The following is a 15,000-nucleotide window of genomic DNA, read 5'->3' as shown; positions in this document are numbered from 1 at the left end:
ACAGACACGATGAAGTTTAATGATTCAAAGCTCTCCACTGCAGAGGAAAAGGCCAATGCCTTTAATTCCTATTTCGCATCTGTCTTCAATCCTGACACAAGCGGACACTTCCTTTCCTACCCCTCAACTCCGTTGGTCAACACACGTTGGTCTAAGTTAACACCTTCAAAGGCAACTGGTCCAGATGGTATTCCATATTTTATCCTGAAAAAATGTTCAGCAGTGATTGCACCTTCACTCGCTGCTCTGTTTAATCTCTCTCTTCAACAGGGCAAAGTTCCATCCGAATGGAAAATGGCGAATGTCGTTCCTATTCCTAAAAAGGACAATCTACAAGATGTCACCAATTACAGCCCTGTATCTCTGCTCTCAATAGTTTCTAAGGTATTTGAAAATTTGATCTTTACTCACGTTTCTAACTTCGTCAAAACTTCACTCTATGATCTTCAACATGGCTTCCGTCCTAACAGGTCTTGTGTAACTCAACTTCTGTGTGTTCTTCATGATCTTGGCCGTTCCCTTGATGCCGGTAATGAAATTGACAGTATTTATCTTAATTTTTCTAAGGCGTTTGACTGTCTCTCATCGCAAGCTTCTCTTCAAATTAGGTTGTTTTGGTATTTCAGGTACTCTTCTAGATTGGTTTGGTGACTATCTTCACGATCGTAAACAACGTGTTGTTGTTGAGGGTGTCTCATCGTCTGTCCGTGACGTCATTTCCGGTGTACCTCAGGGAAGTGTAATGGGCCCCTTATTGTTCCTCCTATATGTTAACGACTTGCCTGATGTTGCTATTAACAGCAAAGTTGCACTCTTTGCGGACGACAGTAAGTGTTTCCGCGCGATTCATTGGCCTGCTGACAATGATCTGTTACAGCTTGATCTTGATTCTATGTGTTCATGGTCTGTCTATTGGTCACTTAAATTCAACCCAGAGAAATCTTTCTTGCTTAGGATATCACGTAAGCGCAAACCTTCTGAATATACCTATAGCATCTCTGATGCTCCTGTTAGTATCACTGACTCCCATAAAGATCTGGGCGTGGTCGTTAGTAACAATCTTAAGTGGCCCGTCAATATTGCCCACTGTATATCTAAGGCCAACCGCATGCTGGGATTCCTTCGTAGGAAATGTGCCCAGATGACGGATGTTCGCAGTAGGCGGCTACTTTATATTACGCTTGTTAGATCTCACCTTTCCTACGCCAGCGAGGTCTGGGCACCTGAAAGCTATGGACGCGACCTTGCCCTCCTAGAGGGAGTTCAAAGAAGGGCCACAAAATTCATTCTGCGTAACTATGAACTACCTCACCGCCTTCGCCTTATAAAGCTTAATCTTCTTCCTATCTCTTACTGGCTTGAACTCAAGGACCTTCCTTTCTTTTTTAAATGCAAACAGGGCAATTTTGACGTTGACATTTCTCAGTATTTCACCTTCTCGTCTCAGAGCTCATCACGTACTCGTTCAAGTCGATCAGGCCAATATGCTTCTTCCTAATTTCTGTCGTACTTCTTTATTTAGAGCATCTTTCTTCAATCGTATTGTTTTCCTTTGAAATGGTCTTCCTTCTTCTATTCGTGATATTTCCTCTGTTTCGTCTTTTAAACATAACTTATTCTCGCTCTACTTCTCTAAGCTTAACTCTGATTTCGACGTCGACCGTATGCGAACTTGGAAGACATTTTGTTCTAAATGCCGCTTGTATAATATAAATTGCTGTTCTTAGTCACGTTTTAATGCTTCATCAGTTTTTTGTGTGCGCGTGTGCGCGTGCGTGTTTCTAGCATTTGTTTTTTTGTCATGTATTTATTTATTATTATTTTTTTACTTCTTGTCATTGTGAGGCTGGTCTTTATATGGGACTTCGTGTCCTGTAGATCACGCCCTCAACTTTCTATTATTTATTACAAAGTTGTAAAGTTGATAAATAAATAAATAAATAAATGTTTTACAACTATGTTTGAACGCGAAGCCGAGACTTAAGAAACGACGAAGGCAAGAACAACGCCACAAAACTCGACTATCATTGGTTAAAAGATTGCATTTTACCACGTCAGTTTGCAGTATTCTGCATAACAACGACGTGACGTCACCAAATTTGAGGTTTTGACGACGTGAGCGTGCAAAGTAAATCTTTCATTCTCCATTTTTACGCTGAAAGTTTGCCACGACGCAAAACGCGCGTGCAGAGCCGCCTTTGTTTTTGTTCATAAAGCCGTTGTTTTGTGGCGTTCTCGTCGCCGTCATACATACGTACATACATGCATACATACATGCATACATGCATACATGCATACATACATACATGCATGCATACATATTTGATAATCCAAGAAGTCGTGAGACTATACAGGATCAACCGTAGTCGTCGTCCGTTCGTAAATAGGGAGCTTAAGCTCGTGCGTTTTTGAGACGCGAACGGCAACTGGAAGAGAGCATTTCGAATGCCAGGATAGCGGTGTCCCCTTATATTTTTATACTAATCATTCTCTAATGGAGAAAAGATACTTGGCAATGTAAATGTGGTTGTGTGCAGACAAGTTAAAAGGGAAAACAACTTACTTCCGATTGCCGTCCGCGTCTCAAAAACGCGCGTGCTTAAGCTCCCCATTAATATTATTAATGTCCCTGAAGTGAAAACCCACTACAACGTGAGCACACAACTACAACAGTGAATCGTACATTCTCTATCATCACTTCAAAACCGCACGTACCAAGATATTTCTCCCGTATTAAATTACACCACGCGAACGAGTTGGAATTACCGAGAAGTACTTATGAAAGAGTATAGTTGTATTTTGAAGTGACGTTTTTGTTGCCGTACAGGTCGTCATTCTCGAACTTCCTATACATTCTTTCTGACTGAACCCTGTGGTATACTAATTTCGACGGTCCCGTGGGAAACAGTTAATTTTGTTTCCCGAGAATCTCGATGTCTCCCCGAGGCGCAGCATTGTGATTTGTTACATAGCACAAAAAGAAAAACGAACAATAGGGAGCTTCAGCACGCGCGTTTTTGAGACGCGGACGGCAATCGGAAGTAAGCTGTTTTCCCTTTTAACTTGTCTTCACACAACCACATTTACATTGCCAAGTATCTTTTCTCCATTAGAGAATGATTATTATAAAAATATGGGGGGACACCGCTATCCTGGCACTCGAAATGTTCTCTTCCGGTTGCCGTCCGCGTCTCAAAAAAGCACGAGCTTAAGCTCCCTAATGGCAACAGCGACGGCGGTCGTCGGTCAACATTTGCGGGTAACAGTGCACTGTTACTCAGTGACGTCATAGATTTCGCAATGTTGCCCGCTCAGAGACGTTTGGCGGGAAACAGTTTCATTGTTAGATGTCATGTGACCTCGAAGAAACCGATAAGGGCGCGCGCGCTGTTGGGGGAAAAAAATTCACCTATACAATGAACTGTGTTGTTCTTCAGCGTATCATGCAAGAAAATAGCCACATCGTTTCTTGTTAAAAAAAAAGTCCTTGAGTATTGGACTTAAATGTCATGTTAGACGACAATTTTAAATTTCTTTTGCCTGTAATAATCATGACTACTTACAAAAGCAAGAAAAAAAAAACTAACATATGCGCAAAATAAAAGACGTACTTAACTAACTCTCCACCTGGGTATGTTCCATTCTCGTCACCAGAGCCTCGGATCAACCCAAGGCTCTGAAAATTTTTATGTAACATGCGCCGTAGGGTTCTCAGTTATATTCAAAAATTTGCTATTTAAACCTTACGGCGCCTGCTCACTCCTCGTGCTCACATGAATGCACCAATATTTACATTCAACAATGTTGCATGTGGGATCCAACTTTGTTCGATAGTTTGACCAGGGCTTTAGACCTATATTATCTGGCGTTCTCGTAAAATTTCTCAAGCTCCCTTTTACCCGAAGCGTAAAATACCATAATACTCTTTGTTTGTCGACTCAAATTTTAAATAAGCATTGTTTCCAGTTTCTCTTGGGACTTACAATGGTCTCAAGAGTGAACAAACACAATGCTTATTCAAAATTTGAGTGGACAAACAAAAGAATATTATGGTATTTTCCGTGTGGCGCAATTATCGTCGGGTGCTCATGCCTACATAACATATGGAGGATATTACACGGTGGCGCGATAACACATGACTTTTATCTTAGTTAATGCATGGAGTAGGCTATGAAACTAGACAAGATTTTTTGTTTTATGTTTTTGTATTTTTGGTTTTTGGGACGGTGCACAAAACACACCTTTTTCCCAGAAGATAACTAATCAAATCCTTCGATTAAATTATGCGCAGAGAACCTGTGCGAAGCGGAAACAAGAGATTGTGTTGTATACTGTCACTTTCAATTCAACATCGATTGCGACAACCTTGTTGTCACTTTTGAATGTTCTAAGCTTTCATGACCAGTCCCGATAAACTATGATTTTAATGTTCTCGTGGCAAGAACAATATCTCAAGTGAAGTTATGAACGCAATTTTTGCAATTGCGTAGAGAAGGCTATTCGTCTATAGTTTTCAAAGATCGTTTCACTGAATGTTCAATATGACCAGCCTGAATGTCGTCTCTTGCAGAGGACAAATATTGAATGTTTCTCCGCTGGCCCCAGGGCGTAAAAATTCATACAAAGCCCTCATCATTTTCAAATTAGGAAATCCTGTGTAAAAGGTAATAAGGGAATCATTTTTTGAAATATTCTCGAAGCAAAACAATCGCCACTCGAGTGCTCTGAATTTTTTCTCAAGGTCCAGGGGCACCCAACGACCAATTTGTTGTAAAATGTATTATTATACCCCAGTTAATGAAAATAAATGTTATTAAGGCATTTTCAGGTGTTTTTCAGTGTTGCTGGGAAAACATTATCTGTTCCTTTTTCCCAGCAAGACACACAAGAAATTTCCCAGCCAGCTAGATAACATTGGTTGGTTTCCCAGCCAGCTGATCAAATTTATTTCCCAGCCAGTAATTCCGCGCACTTTCAAATCCCTCGATCCAAAACGACCGAGCAAAAGCGACAAAACCGGGACAGAACAGGTTTTTTTTTCCGCAAGCGCAATCACTGCGACCAGCCGTCGTATCGTATGTTTGTGACTACTCTGTGGGAGAGGGAAGGGGTTCTTTTTTTTTTTTTTTTTTTTTTTTTGTTTTAGTCGTCCTCAGTCTTCAGAGTTTCTACAGCCAGCTCGGGTTGAAATGCTAGAAAAAGTCAGTAATTCCCAGGCAAAACTTCTATCAATAACAAAATTTCCCAGCCAGCTAATCGAAACACCTGTATTTTTGCCAGCCAGCAAGATTCCTCTGGGGAACAGATAATGTGAGGAACAGATTCGTTGGGTGCCCCTGAAGGTCAGAGATTTTCTTCTTCAACGGGGAAACCTGTGAGTGAATGAAGGCATCCTTTCTAGAGATTTTCCCCAGCCATCGCTTTGGTATTTCACGCAGGGTGATGACGAAGGAGTACAGCTCATAACATTCATAATCCTCTTTTCTTTTGGTGTAAATTATGTCCGGATCAGGATCTATCCCCACTTTTCACGTATTTATCCACCCCGCAAAGCGCATTGTTTTAAAAAGGGTAACTGATAAAGCTTGAAAAACATCAACTGTTAAACTACTATCAAAAATCAAAGCCTTGTGATTACCGTTTTACAAGCAAAGGTTTCGTTTTAAGTTTAAGGGAATCCCCAAGACACCGCATCGCGCAACCAAAACCGCAACTCTTCATTCGAATTCTTCAGCGAAGAAGGATTTAGCCCAGCTAACGAGGCTCCGGGAATGTCATCTTCGGTAAGAATAACACTGATTCATTTACTGCACTACTTGAGGACGCTATTTTAGGAGGATTTAGCTCTGATAAGACCGGAGTATCGTATAACATAAATCTGCTGCCAGCCCCGCTACTAAAATTGAGTAAGGCCTACCAAACCTCGCTTTCATGTATTAGAACCTAGGTCGTTCCGCGTGTCCGCCATTTTTGAATACGGTGTACACAAACAACTGAAAAATGAAATGAAATGAAATGAAATGAATCATATATGAACTGCGGATATGAAATGAAATCAAGTGAAGCTATGATCTTCGCAGTTATGAACGCAATTTTTGAAAAATTCAGGACTTCAACGGGGTTTGAACACTTGACCTCGCGATTCCGGTGCGACGCTCTAACCAACTGAGCTATGAAGCCACTGACGTTGGGAGCTGGTCATTTGTGGTTTCTAATGATCCCTAGGATGCAAATGGAAGATTTGCTTCAGTTGCCATGAGATGCGAACAATGCCGGCCGTTTGTCACAGAAGTTATGGCTGATTCTGACGGTTTGAATCGGTTTGAGACGGTTTACTGTCGATACTATCTTGCCAAGTCAATTCATTAAAGGTATGTAATTGATTTACTTCTATAACCTAAGTTATTTCAATGACAAGTGATACTTTAAAACTTTAAATCTCTGAATTACAATTAAATCTCTGAATTACAATTGAAAGGCTATGTTAAAGCACAATTAGCGTAAGGGTCGAGCGTTAAGCCGGTCGAGCTTAACTTGCGTTCTCCAATTCATTGAGCGAAATTTTCCCCTGAGAAAAAAAAGCTCAAACGAGATTATTTGTGGACTTTATGAAACTGCCAACATTTCAAAACGAAGGTTTTGACTTCACCTGTTCTGTTGAAACCGTAATTTTGTTAGTTGTTTCAGCGTAAGCGGAATATACATCCTTGAGTTTTTATGCGTTTGGGAATTGAAAATAAAATACACCGTTGTGCGAAACCCATATTACTTACCTCTTTCTTGTCAGGCTACGCTGCAAAAATCTTGTTGTACCAAGAATTGCACGTCTTAATTGAAAGTTTCTAAATGTTCTACATTTGATTTGTCTGATCTCGCCTTAAACTTGCAGGGTAGTGCATTTCTCAACTTTTAACATCGCCCTTTCAGCCAGAGATCTGCTTCCATTTGGTAAGTACTGGATTACTGATCATACTTTTATTTTGAACATCACCTCTGGTGCTTTCACTTTGCATAGTAAAATGCTTTTGAAATCATGAACTTTTCCAATCATCCGCGATTCCTTTGTGGCAGAGATAATTGGTTAACGAATTCTTTATGGCAGCACTGTTTATCCGCTTTGTTGTAAGTTCATTGTATAGTGTACCAGACGTATATCACTACAATACAGAACGTTAAAGTGCAAGCTTTTCAGTGCTACCTAAATAAATGTGGTTTTGTTTTGAACCAGTTGCGTAATTTTAGTTTGAAAATACAACACCACGATTTGTTTACATAATTGATAATTGACATTCGAAACCACTTGCGTTCGAGCTTCCTTCACGTGCGAGCGTTCTTCAGCCCGAAGGTTGTACTTTTCATATTTGGACAGCAACATTCTTTGCCTTGTACATTATTTTTGGAAAGTTCACATCATTTCCAAGAATTTTTATTGCTCAAAAAAGTGAAGGTGATGCCAAAAAACTTAAGCTAGACTGCTGGGGTGTGGAAAGAGCAAAGCTATTGAAATGTCCTGTTAGATGATGTTGGAACATGTACCACTGTAGCAAAAATATGTTCGTTCTGAATTTTCTTGTACCGGAAACAGTCATATATTATTTGTTAACGTTAACTTCTTTGCTTTGCTCATTAATCCTGGAGTTATGTCTGGTTTACGTTGGCTCCTCAGCATTTCACCTAAACGAGTTAGCAGCTTATCTACCAGGATGAAATACTCCGCGCCAAGTTTTGTGCAAATATTAGAGTCCTGCCTTCCCTGTCATTATTTTGAAATTTCCTGCGGACAAACCCTTAAAAAAATGTACTAAATTTAAAGCTTATAGGTCTAATCTCCAGTTGTTCACATTCCTCTTTACAATGTATATCTATGACTATCATAAAAGGCATACTTGTTTTGCTTAATTGAACCACAAAACAGGTTGATTTCCTCCTCCTAATAATTCACTTATCCATGATTTTTGTTTTCCATCACAGGGGCCACTTTTATAAGATGAATACTCTTCACTGTCTAGATTATGGATAAATTCTAAGACAAAGCAATGGTTTCTGGTGGAAGTTTATGACTATATTGGCGTCTTATTTTTGGAAGTACTGCTCCTGGACCATACATCTTACTATAAAGTCCAGCTTTTGTTAATTCGTAGTCTGTTTATGATACTTCCTCTCCTTGACTGTTAGTAAACCTGAACATTTGCTTAATTTCCTTATTTGTGTATTGCTGTAGCACACAGCTCAACAGTTCAACCCGTTTGGGACTTCCAGGCCTCTCTCTGGAGTAGCTGAGAGCTAAGCCCTCCATGATGTTAGCATTTGCATTCACTTTTTCCTGAATGGAATTTGAAAGAAGTGAAGACAATGGCTTGCTCCTTTTACGTTTTACTTCTAGTAAGAAACACCTCCTAGAGAGTAAGGCTCGCATGTTTACAATGATGTTTCCAAAACATTGCTAAAGCCAGTATTCGTGCAAAGTACTGATCAAGGTGAAAAATATTGTGATCTTATTTTTTTATTATCAAAGGTAAAGGAAAAATGTCCTGACATTGAATTAGTCAGTAATAATTACCGACTCTGATCTGATTATTAGAAGGCAAAAAGAGTACTCTTTATAGCCTGGATTAGTTTTCTATTTTAGGGAATAACGCATAAAGTACAAACTCACATATAAGAACCTAGTACAGGCTGAAATTTGGCATTTTAAAAATACCCAGAAATATAAGAACCTGCTCAGCCTGGCAAAGAAAAAGAGGTTCTTTTACAAAAAAATCACCCTCGAGAAAACTCCTGTTATTGTGTATATGTTTTCTTTGACTGACATTTTATTGGATTTTCTCTAGAAATATGTTTTCCATAAAGCTACAGTGCAATATTGTCTAAATATCTTATGAAATAAAATATAGAAATTTATTGTTGTTCCTCTGAGAAATAAGAACCTATTTAGAAACTACATGTAATCAGGCTAAATTATGAAAAATTAGCTTAAAATATTAGAACCTGCTCAGCCTGACCTCGAAAATTCTAGGTTCTTATGTGTGGGTCTTTACTATATTTTGTAGGGTTACCGGTAGTAACTTTTACCCTGTTATACAAGCATGACAGCATGCCATGTTTTCAGTTTCGCGGGCTTGGGAGATCCTTGAATTGTGTTTATCTTTTCATTATCAATCCAAATAAACTGAAAAACCAACTAGTAAGGTAGAATATGTATAGTAGAATTTTACCATGTGAGTAAAAAGAAGGAAAGTTTACCCCATCAAATTGGCCTTCAAGAATTTCCTGGCAGATCTCTTCATTTGAGGCACCCATGTTTTCAACTTCTGTTTTAAGTTCAGCCACGTTTTGCATTGCGCAGTTATAAAGTTTGTTTCAAATCCTCCGCTGAGTTCGCTTTGACGTCAGTTCATATGACACTGGGGCACAACCAACTTGATTTTGAATAGAATTGTTTGCAGACAGGGGCTGTGGAACACTTTTGTTTACACTGGGTGACAGCCTGTGCAACCTTACATAACATGCACCACAGTACCTTAAACTGCTTATGAGGGCGACACAGCCAAACTTTTTTTCCAAAAAAAGTTTTCTCAGCTTCAGGAAACAAATAATCTACTGACTTTGGCAGTGACTTTAAATGTTTTAGCTTGTACATAACAGGGGAGTTGTGCATTTGGACGCTGAACATCTGAGGCGGATAGTGGTATTTCTACAATGCTTGACGTTTTTCCTTTACCATCATTTATGGGATGAGATTCTTCCTTCCTTGTAGGGTTTTTACAAATACTACAAGTAAGTACTGATGAAGACATTGTTTACAATCTCTGAGGCTCAGCTGGGACTAGTTTCTTTTTTTTTTTTTTTTCAATTCTTCACAAAGATCAAACCCTCAACAGAGGCGGATCCAGGGGAGGGGTTGAGGGGATTGCAACGCCCCCTTTGAGTAGCATTTGCTTGATTCTTCCTAAAATAATAAAGAAAATTGTTTTTTTACGAAGTTGATTCACTTCCACCGTTCGACTGCTTGTCGAACATGCGGTGCAATTCGTAAACAAAGTACGTTTTCCATCGCTCCGCCATCTTGAAGAGAAATTCATTTCTTTCCAATATAAACATTTTGCAGGTTCAGCGCAATCAAGGCCTGAAGAATCCGCGAGTAATGAAGGTATTCACGAAGGTAAGCAGAAATAAAATTGCCATTGACATTAAACTGAGACATACATTAAAATTGATCAAGATATTAATTAATACTTCACTAAGTGAACTGTAATCATGAACACAGAAAGCAGTTGTTCTGCTCCTCCTAACAAGCTACCAAAACTCAGCATCTCAGACAATCAAGCTGGAGTGTCCGAGATCGAAGGTACAATATTCTTATTTTTATTTATCTGAATGGTGAACTTATTTTGCTGACCCAATCGACCAGTATTAGGAAAGAGTAAATTCAAATGATTCAAATGTCTGGAGAATTCCAACTAAGACTGACTGGTATTATTTTCGTTTTGTACACAGCTTTGCCTGATGAAGCATTGGTCGAGGTGTTTAAAAACTTCTGCCTTAAAGAAATTCTTAAAACATTGTTCCTGGTCTCAAGAAGGTGGAGGCATATTGTAAACGATAATAACATTCTGTGGAGTTGCCTCCTTCTTGATGAGTGGCACATAGATATTTAAGTGAAGAACACTATATTAACATCATGTCACACTTCCAGTGGGTTCAGGTCCTTTTCGCTGATGAAAAGGATCAAGACCTGCACCAGATCGACGAGGTCTGAAGAGCGCTTTTCAGATCTCGCTGTCATTGCTATGCATTACCCTGAGAGATTCGAGGTAGACGAGATATGCGAGGCCTTTGTAAAAGCTCATCCTAGAAGATTCTTTCAGGATACGTTGTTTGATTAACGCGGAGATATGTAGAGAAACAACAAATAACTATTGTTGATACTGCTATCCTTTTTATTTTTGGGTTTCTGGCTGAGAAATAAAATAAACTCCAGATTTTATAGCATGCCTTCGCAACGCTTTTCAAGTCTCAGGAATGCTGGAAATAGCGTTTTAATTAGAGGGAAAAATCGGAAACATCTTTTTTTGGGGGGGGAGGGGGGGCATGGCTCCGGACCCCCTTAAGAGATCGCGCCAGAGGAACGGGGCCACACCATTGGTGATGAAGGTTACGTCAATAGTCTGCAACCCCCCCTTTCAGAAATTCCTGGATCCGCCCCTGCTCAATAACTCTTTTTTTTAACTTTGATATAAGCTAGACTTAACTCTAGTGAATTGGAAAATGAAACATTTGTGGCAAATTTTATGATAAATTCAACTCAACAATCGAAATTGAAAGTTGGCAATTGAAGCTAAGCTGAACACAATTTTAATGTGTAATTTTAAAGGGGGAACTGAAAAGGAAACACTTAAACACTGGGGGTCTCACGAACCTTTTTACGGTAGAAGTGTGCGGGAGATAAGCTGAAAATCAACTCTAAAGGAACCTACCCACGAATACTCAATACCTTTCAAAAAAAGGAAAGGACAAAATTACCTTTTGCAAGGTCTAGCGATAGAGTACACCGAGCTGTAACGACAACAGCAGTCCGATAACGATCTGTAGGAAACCTCACTGAACCGTAACGCAAGTGACAGAAGCTGCTTCCACATCAACTTGGGTACCTCTAACTCGAATATCAGATCACCGATCACAGACAAGGCAATGGCAAAAGAACTGTTCACACTATTTTTATAGAAGTATAATAAGAATTCATCCTAAGTTTGCAATCTCAAGATAGTCCAAAAGCAAGTCTTGACACACTAATTCCAGACTGGATCTCTTAGCAGAGTCGGAGAACTCGAAATCTTACGGCAGACAGATCTTTTCGAACAATTTGCCTACAGGTTATAACCTTGCAAAGAAGGTTAAACTAAATACGATAAATTCACCGCTTCAAAACGTTTTTCAAAGCTTTACAGATCTTTCCGAAGTGACTGAATGAAATACCTGTGTAAAATGGTTGGCTAATCGCTTGCACTCAACACAACTTCTATGTGCTCTTCCACCGCGACACAATGGCCGACGGTACAAGTCCTGATCTGAAAGTAAGATGCGCGCAAGCTCTTATGGGATTTTTGGCCGCTGGCGTGCTTTATTGCTCGATGTTAAAAAAAAATCTCGTCTTAATCGTTCATACGAAAAAGCGTTTCCCGGTTCTAGTAGTCGTATTGATTCTGCGAGTGTTTCACGCCGTGGAATGGAATGTGCCGAAAGAGAGTCTCATGATATACAGATTGGAGCAAACCAATGTCAAAGTTCCGTCGAAGAAGTGTCAGCTGCTCGCAGTATTGGAGTGAGAGCTCCCATAAATAGTGTTCTTGATCCTTTCATGTTAAGTACGGGCGAGGAGTCCACAACCTTTCAGAATTATTCCTTCGATTTACTAGAACAAATAAATGAATTGAAGGAACAGCTACGCCAAAGTGAGGTAGAAAATCAGCAACTCAAAGCTGAGCTTGGAAGGCATCTGTTTCTTGAGGACAGAGAGAAACGTACGCGTAGTGGCAAACTTCTTTCACTTCCCAGAGCATCTGCCAGTGATGAGAGTAGATGTTTTGGGGCTAGTGCATCATCCAAATGTGTGAGCAGCACGGGAAGACTTCTTGGTGGAGCAGCTTCTCTTCAAGGCAAGCCAGGTATGTGACCAATGCATGTATTTTGATACTGCAGTTTGACATTTCGGGTCCCTAAATCATTCTTATTACTCCTTTTTCTTTCTTTGCTTTGCGTTGTTTTGTTTCGTTTCGTGATGGTCAAAATTGCTGGATCTGCATTGGTTCATACCGGAGGCGGCAGGTACAAAACGCAGGTCACAGGTCACAGGTCACAGGGCAGAGGGAACAGGTCACAGGTCATTATTTAACCTATACAGAAAGTATCCTAAACATTCATAAAAGCTAACCCTAGGCCTTATTAGTCCTAATTAGGCCTAAAGAAAAGTATCCTTATTCTAAACATTCATAAACGATAATTTTAGGCCTAATTGGGCCTAAAGAAAAGTTTTTAGGCCTAAGGTTAGCTTTTATGAATGTTCAGGATACTTCCTGTATAGGTAAAACAATGACCTGTGACCTGTGACCTGCGTTTTGTACCTGCCGATACCACAGGGTTCTTTCCACCCGTAGGGCTGACACATGTTCCAAATTTTTAAGGGTCCTAAAGAACCTGTGCCCCTTAAAGTACTATTGTGACCAAAGTATCAATTCTTCTTTTTCAGTACATGTAACTAAACACAACTGACTCTCGTTTCAAGTCTTGATTTGAAAAAGATTTCTGTTTATTTCAACTGCAATTTCCCTATTTAATGGTCCATCATTACTAACTTCAAACTCATGAGAGAGCTGGATCAAGGAGAAAAGTGACATCAGACTAACTCACTTAAGAATGCGGTGCTGTACTCTGCTGAATTATATTAATATGCAGCACTGGAGTCTCTGGCTCTCAGACTTTTAAACGCGTGTTTCGCATATATAACAAGCTGCATTTACATGCTGAAATGTTAAAGTAGTGAGTAAATGACGTCACTTTTCCCTAGATCCAACCCCCTGAGGTCCAATTGCTCAGTTTTGAGCATGTGTAATTGTGGACTGTGAAATACAAAACACATACTCACAAAGAAAACAGCCTTTAACCCTTTAAGGCCCAAGGGGGCCCCCATTGACCGGTTAAATTGTCTGGTGTTGGATGCAGTAAAATATACAAGTGGTACTTAGACAAAAATCGAGGCTCAAAATTTTGCCAGTGAGATGGTTAAGCAAACATGAGTTTAAGATCTGAAGAAAAAAGGAAGTGATTTCTTTATCCTTATTGCACTTTAAAGTAATTGCAAAACTTGCTATGGGGATTGTACATGATTATTGTTACAACTCATCTCTGTTGTGTATTATTTTGACAGGTTTTAACTTGCAAGCCAGGTTTATCAACATTTCCAACTCATTATCAGCTGACGAATTTAAACAGATGAAGAATCTGGCCAGGGGCAAAGTTGATGGTTTCAGACTTGCCAAGATGAAGGTGGGCTTTGAACTGTTGAAAGAGGTGGAAAGAGTCAGTGAACACCCGTGCACAGACATTGGAGAGCTGCTTAAAGGGATCCAGCGTATTGACCTCCTGGAGAAACTTGGATTACACTCTCCTGGGAGTAAAACCAGCGGTATGGACTGAATTCTCTGATCCATGGAGAAAAATAGATTTTTTTCATGATGAATTAATTTCTAATGGTGTGGTTGTAATGGCAGTTTATATATTGCTAGTGCAGATTCTAATGAGCTGCAGAAGATTATTCCATTTCTATAATAATTTGACCATGGGAAGGTCATTGCAAAAAACCTATCAGAAGGACAGAGAGAGTATCCCCATACAATTCCACATAAGAAATTTGAAAGCATTCTTAAAACTCATCCCACCCCGGACCCAACCTTTTACAAAGATCAAAGACATTCCGTTTGCTTGCACAAAGGCAAACCAACAAGGAATGCATGATCAAGCCCCAAGAACATCAGAGTGGGAGGCTACTGAGGACCAAGCAAACTAGTATTCCTTGGAGGATACTACTTGTGAGGTGCTGCAATCATCCCACTTCTTTGTAGCAGCTCCGGAAATGTTACGAACAGCAAATTTTAAAGTTGCCACATGTTCAACGAGCTCCTGAGCACTCTCAAGGTGTTCCGTGGGTAAAACAAACAAATTACAATTACATGACCATTCCGACCTCGATAATGTTAGGATCTGAGTTCGTTTTCTTTTCCACACCATGTTCCAGTATTTTAGATGCTGTTCCTAAGCCACTGCTGCAATGTACATTGAATTGAAAAAATGTACATATTTGAAGTGCGGGCCATAAGCAAAACGGAAAGGTTATCCTCGCACTTAGCTGGACACAATGAAAAACAGACACCTGAAAAATTCAGGTAGCTTCAACAGGATTCAAACCCATGAGCTCTGCGGTGCTGCTGCAATGGTCTACCACTG

General features: G+C 39.8%; 1 protein-coding gene across 1 annotated transcript in view; it reads left to right on the top strand.

Moving 5' to 3' along the window:
• The first annotated feature begins 12,078 nt into the window (after positions 1-12,078).
• Positions 12,079-15,000, top strand: part of LOC138051546 (serine-rich adhesin for platelets-like) — an 11,363-nt gene continuing 8,441 nt past the window's right edge. The window contains exons 1-2 of the mRNA XM_068897770.1: positions 12,079-12,665; positions 13,925-14,182. Coding sequence (XP_068753871.1) covers positions 12,080-12,665; positions 13,925-14,182 — 844 coding nt within the window. The 5' untranslated portion in view covers position 12,079. The remainder of the gene's footprint in view (positions 12,666-13,924; positions 14,183-15,000) is intronic.

The sequence above is a fragment of the Montipora capricornis genome, chromosome 6 (assembly GCF_036669925.1).
Source record: "Montipora capricornis isolate CH-2021 chromosome 6, ASM3666992v2, whole genome shotgun sequence".
NCBI lineage: Eukaryota > Metazoa > Cnidaria > Anthozoa > Scleractinia > Acroporidae > Montipora > Montipora capricornis.
Note: the sequence above shows the minus strand (reverse complement) of the source record. Positions and strands in the feature narration are given on the sequence as shown.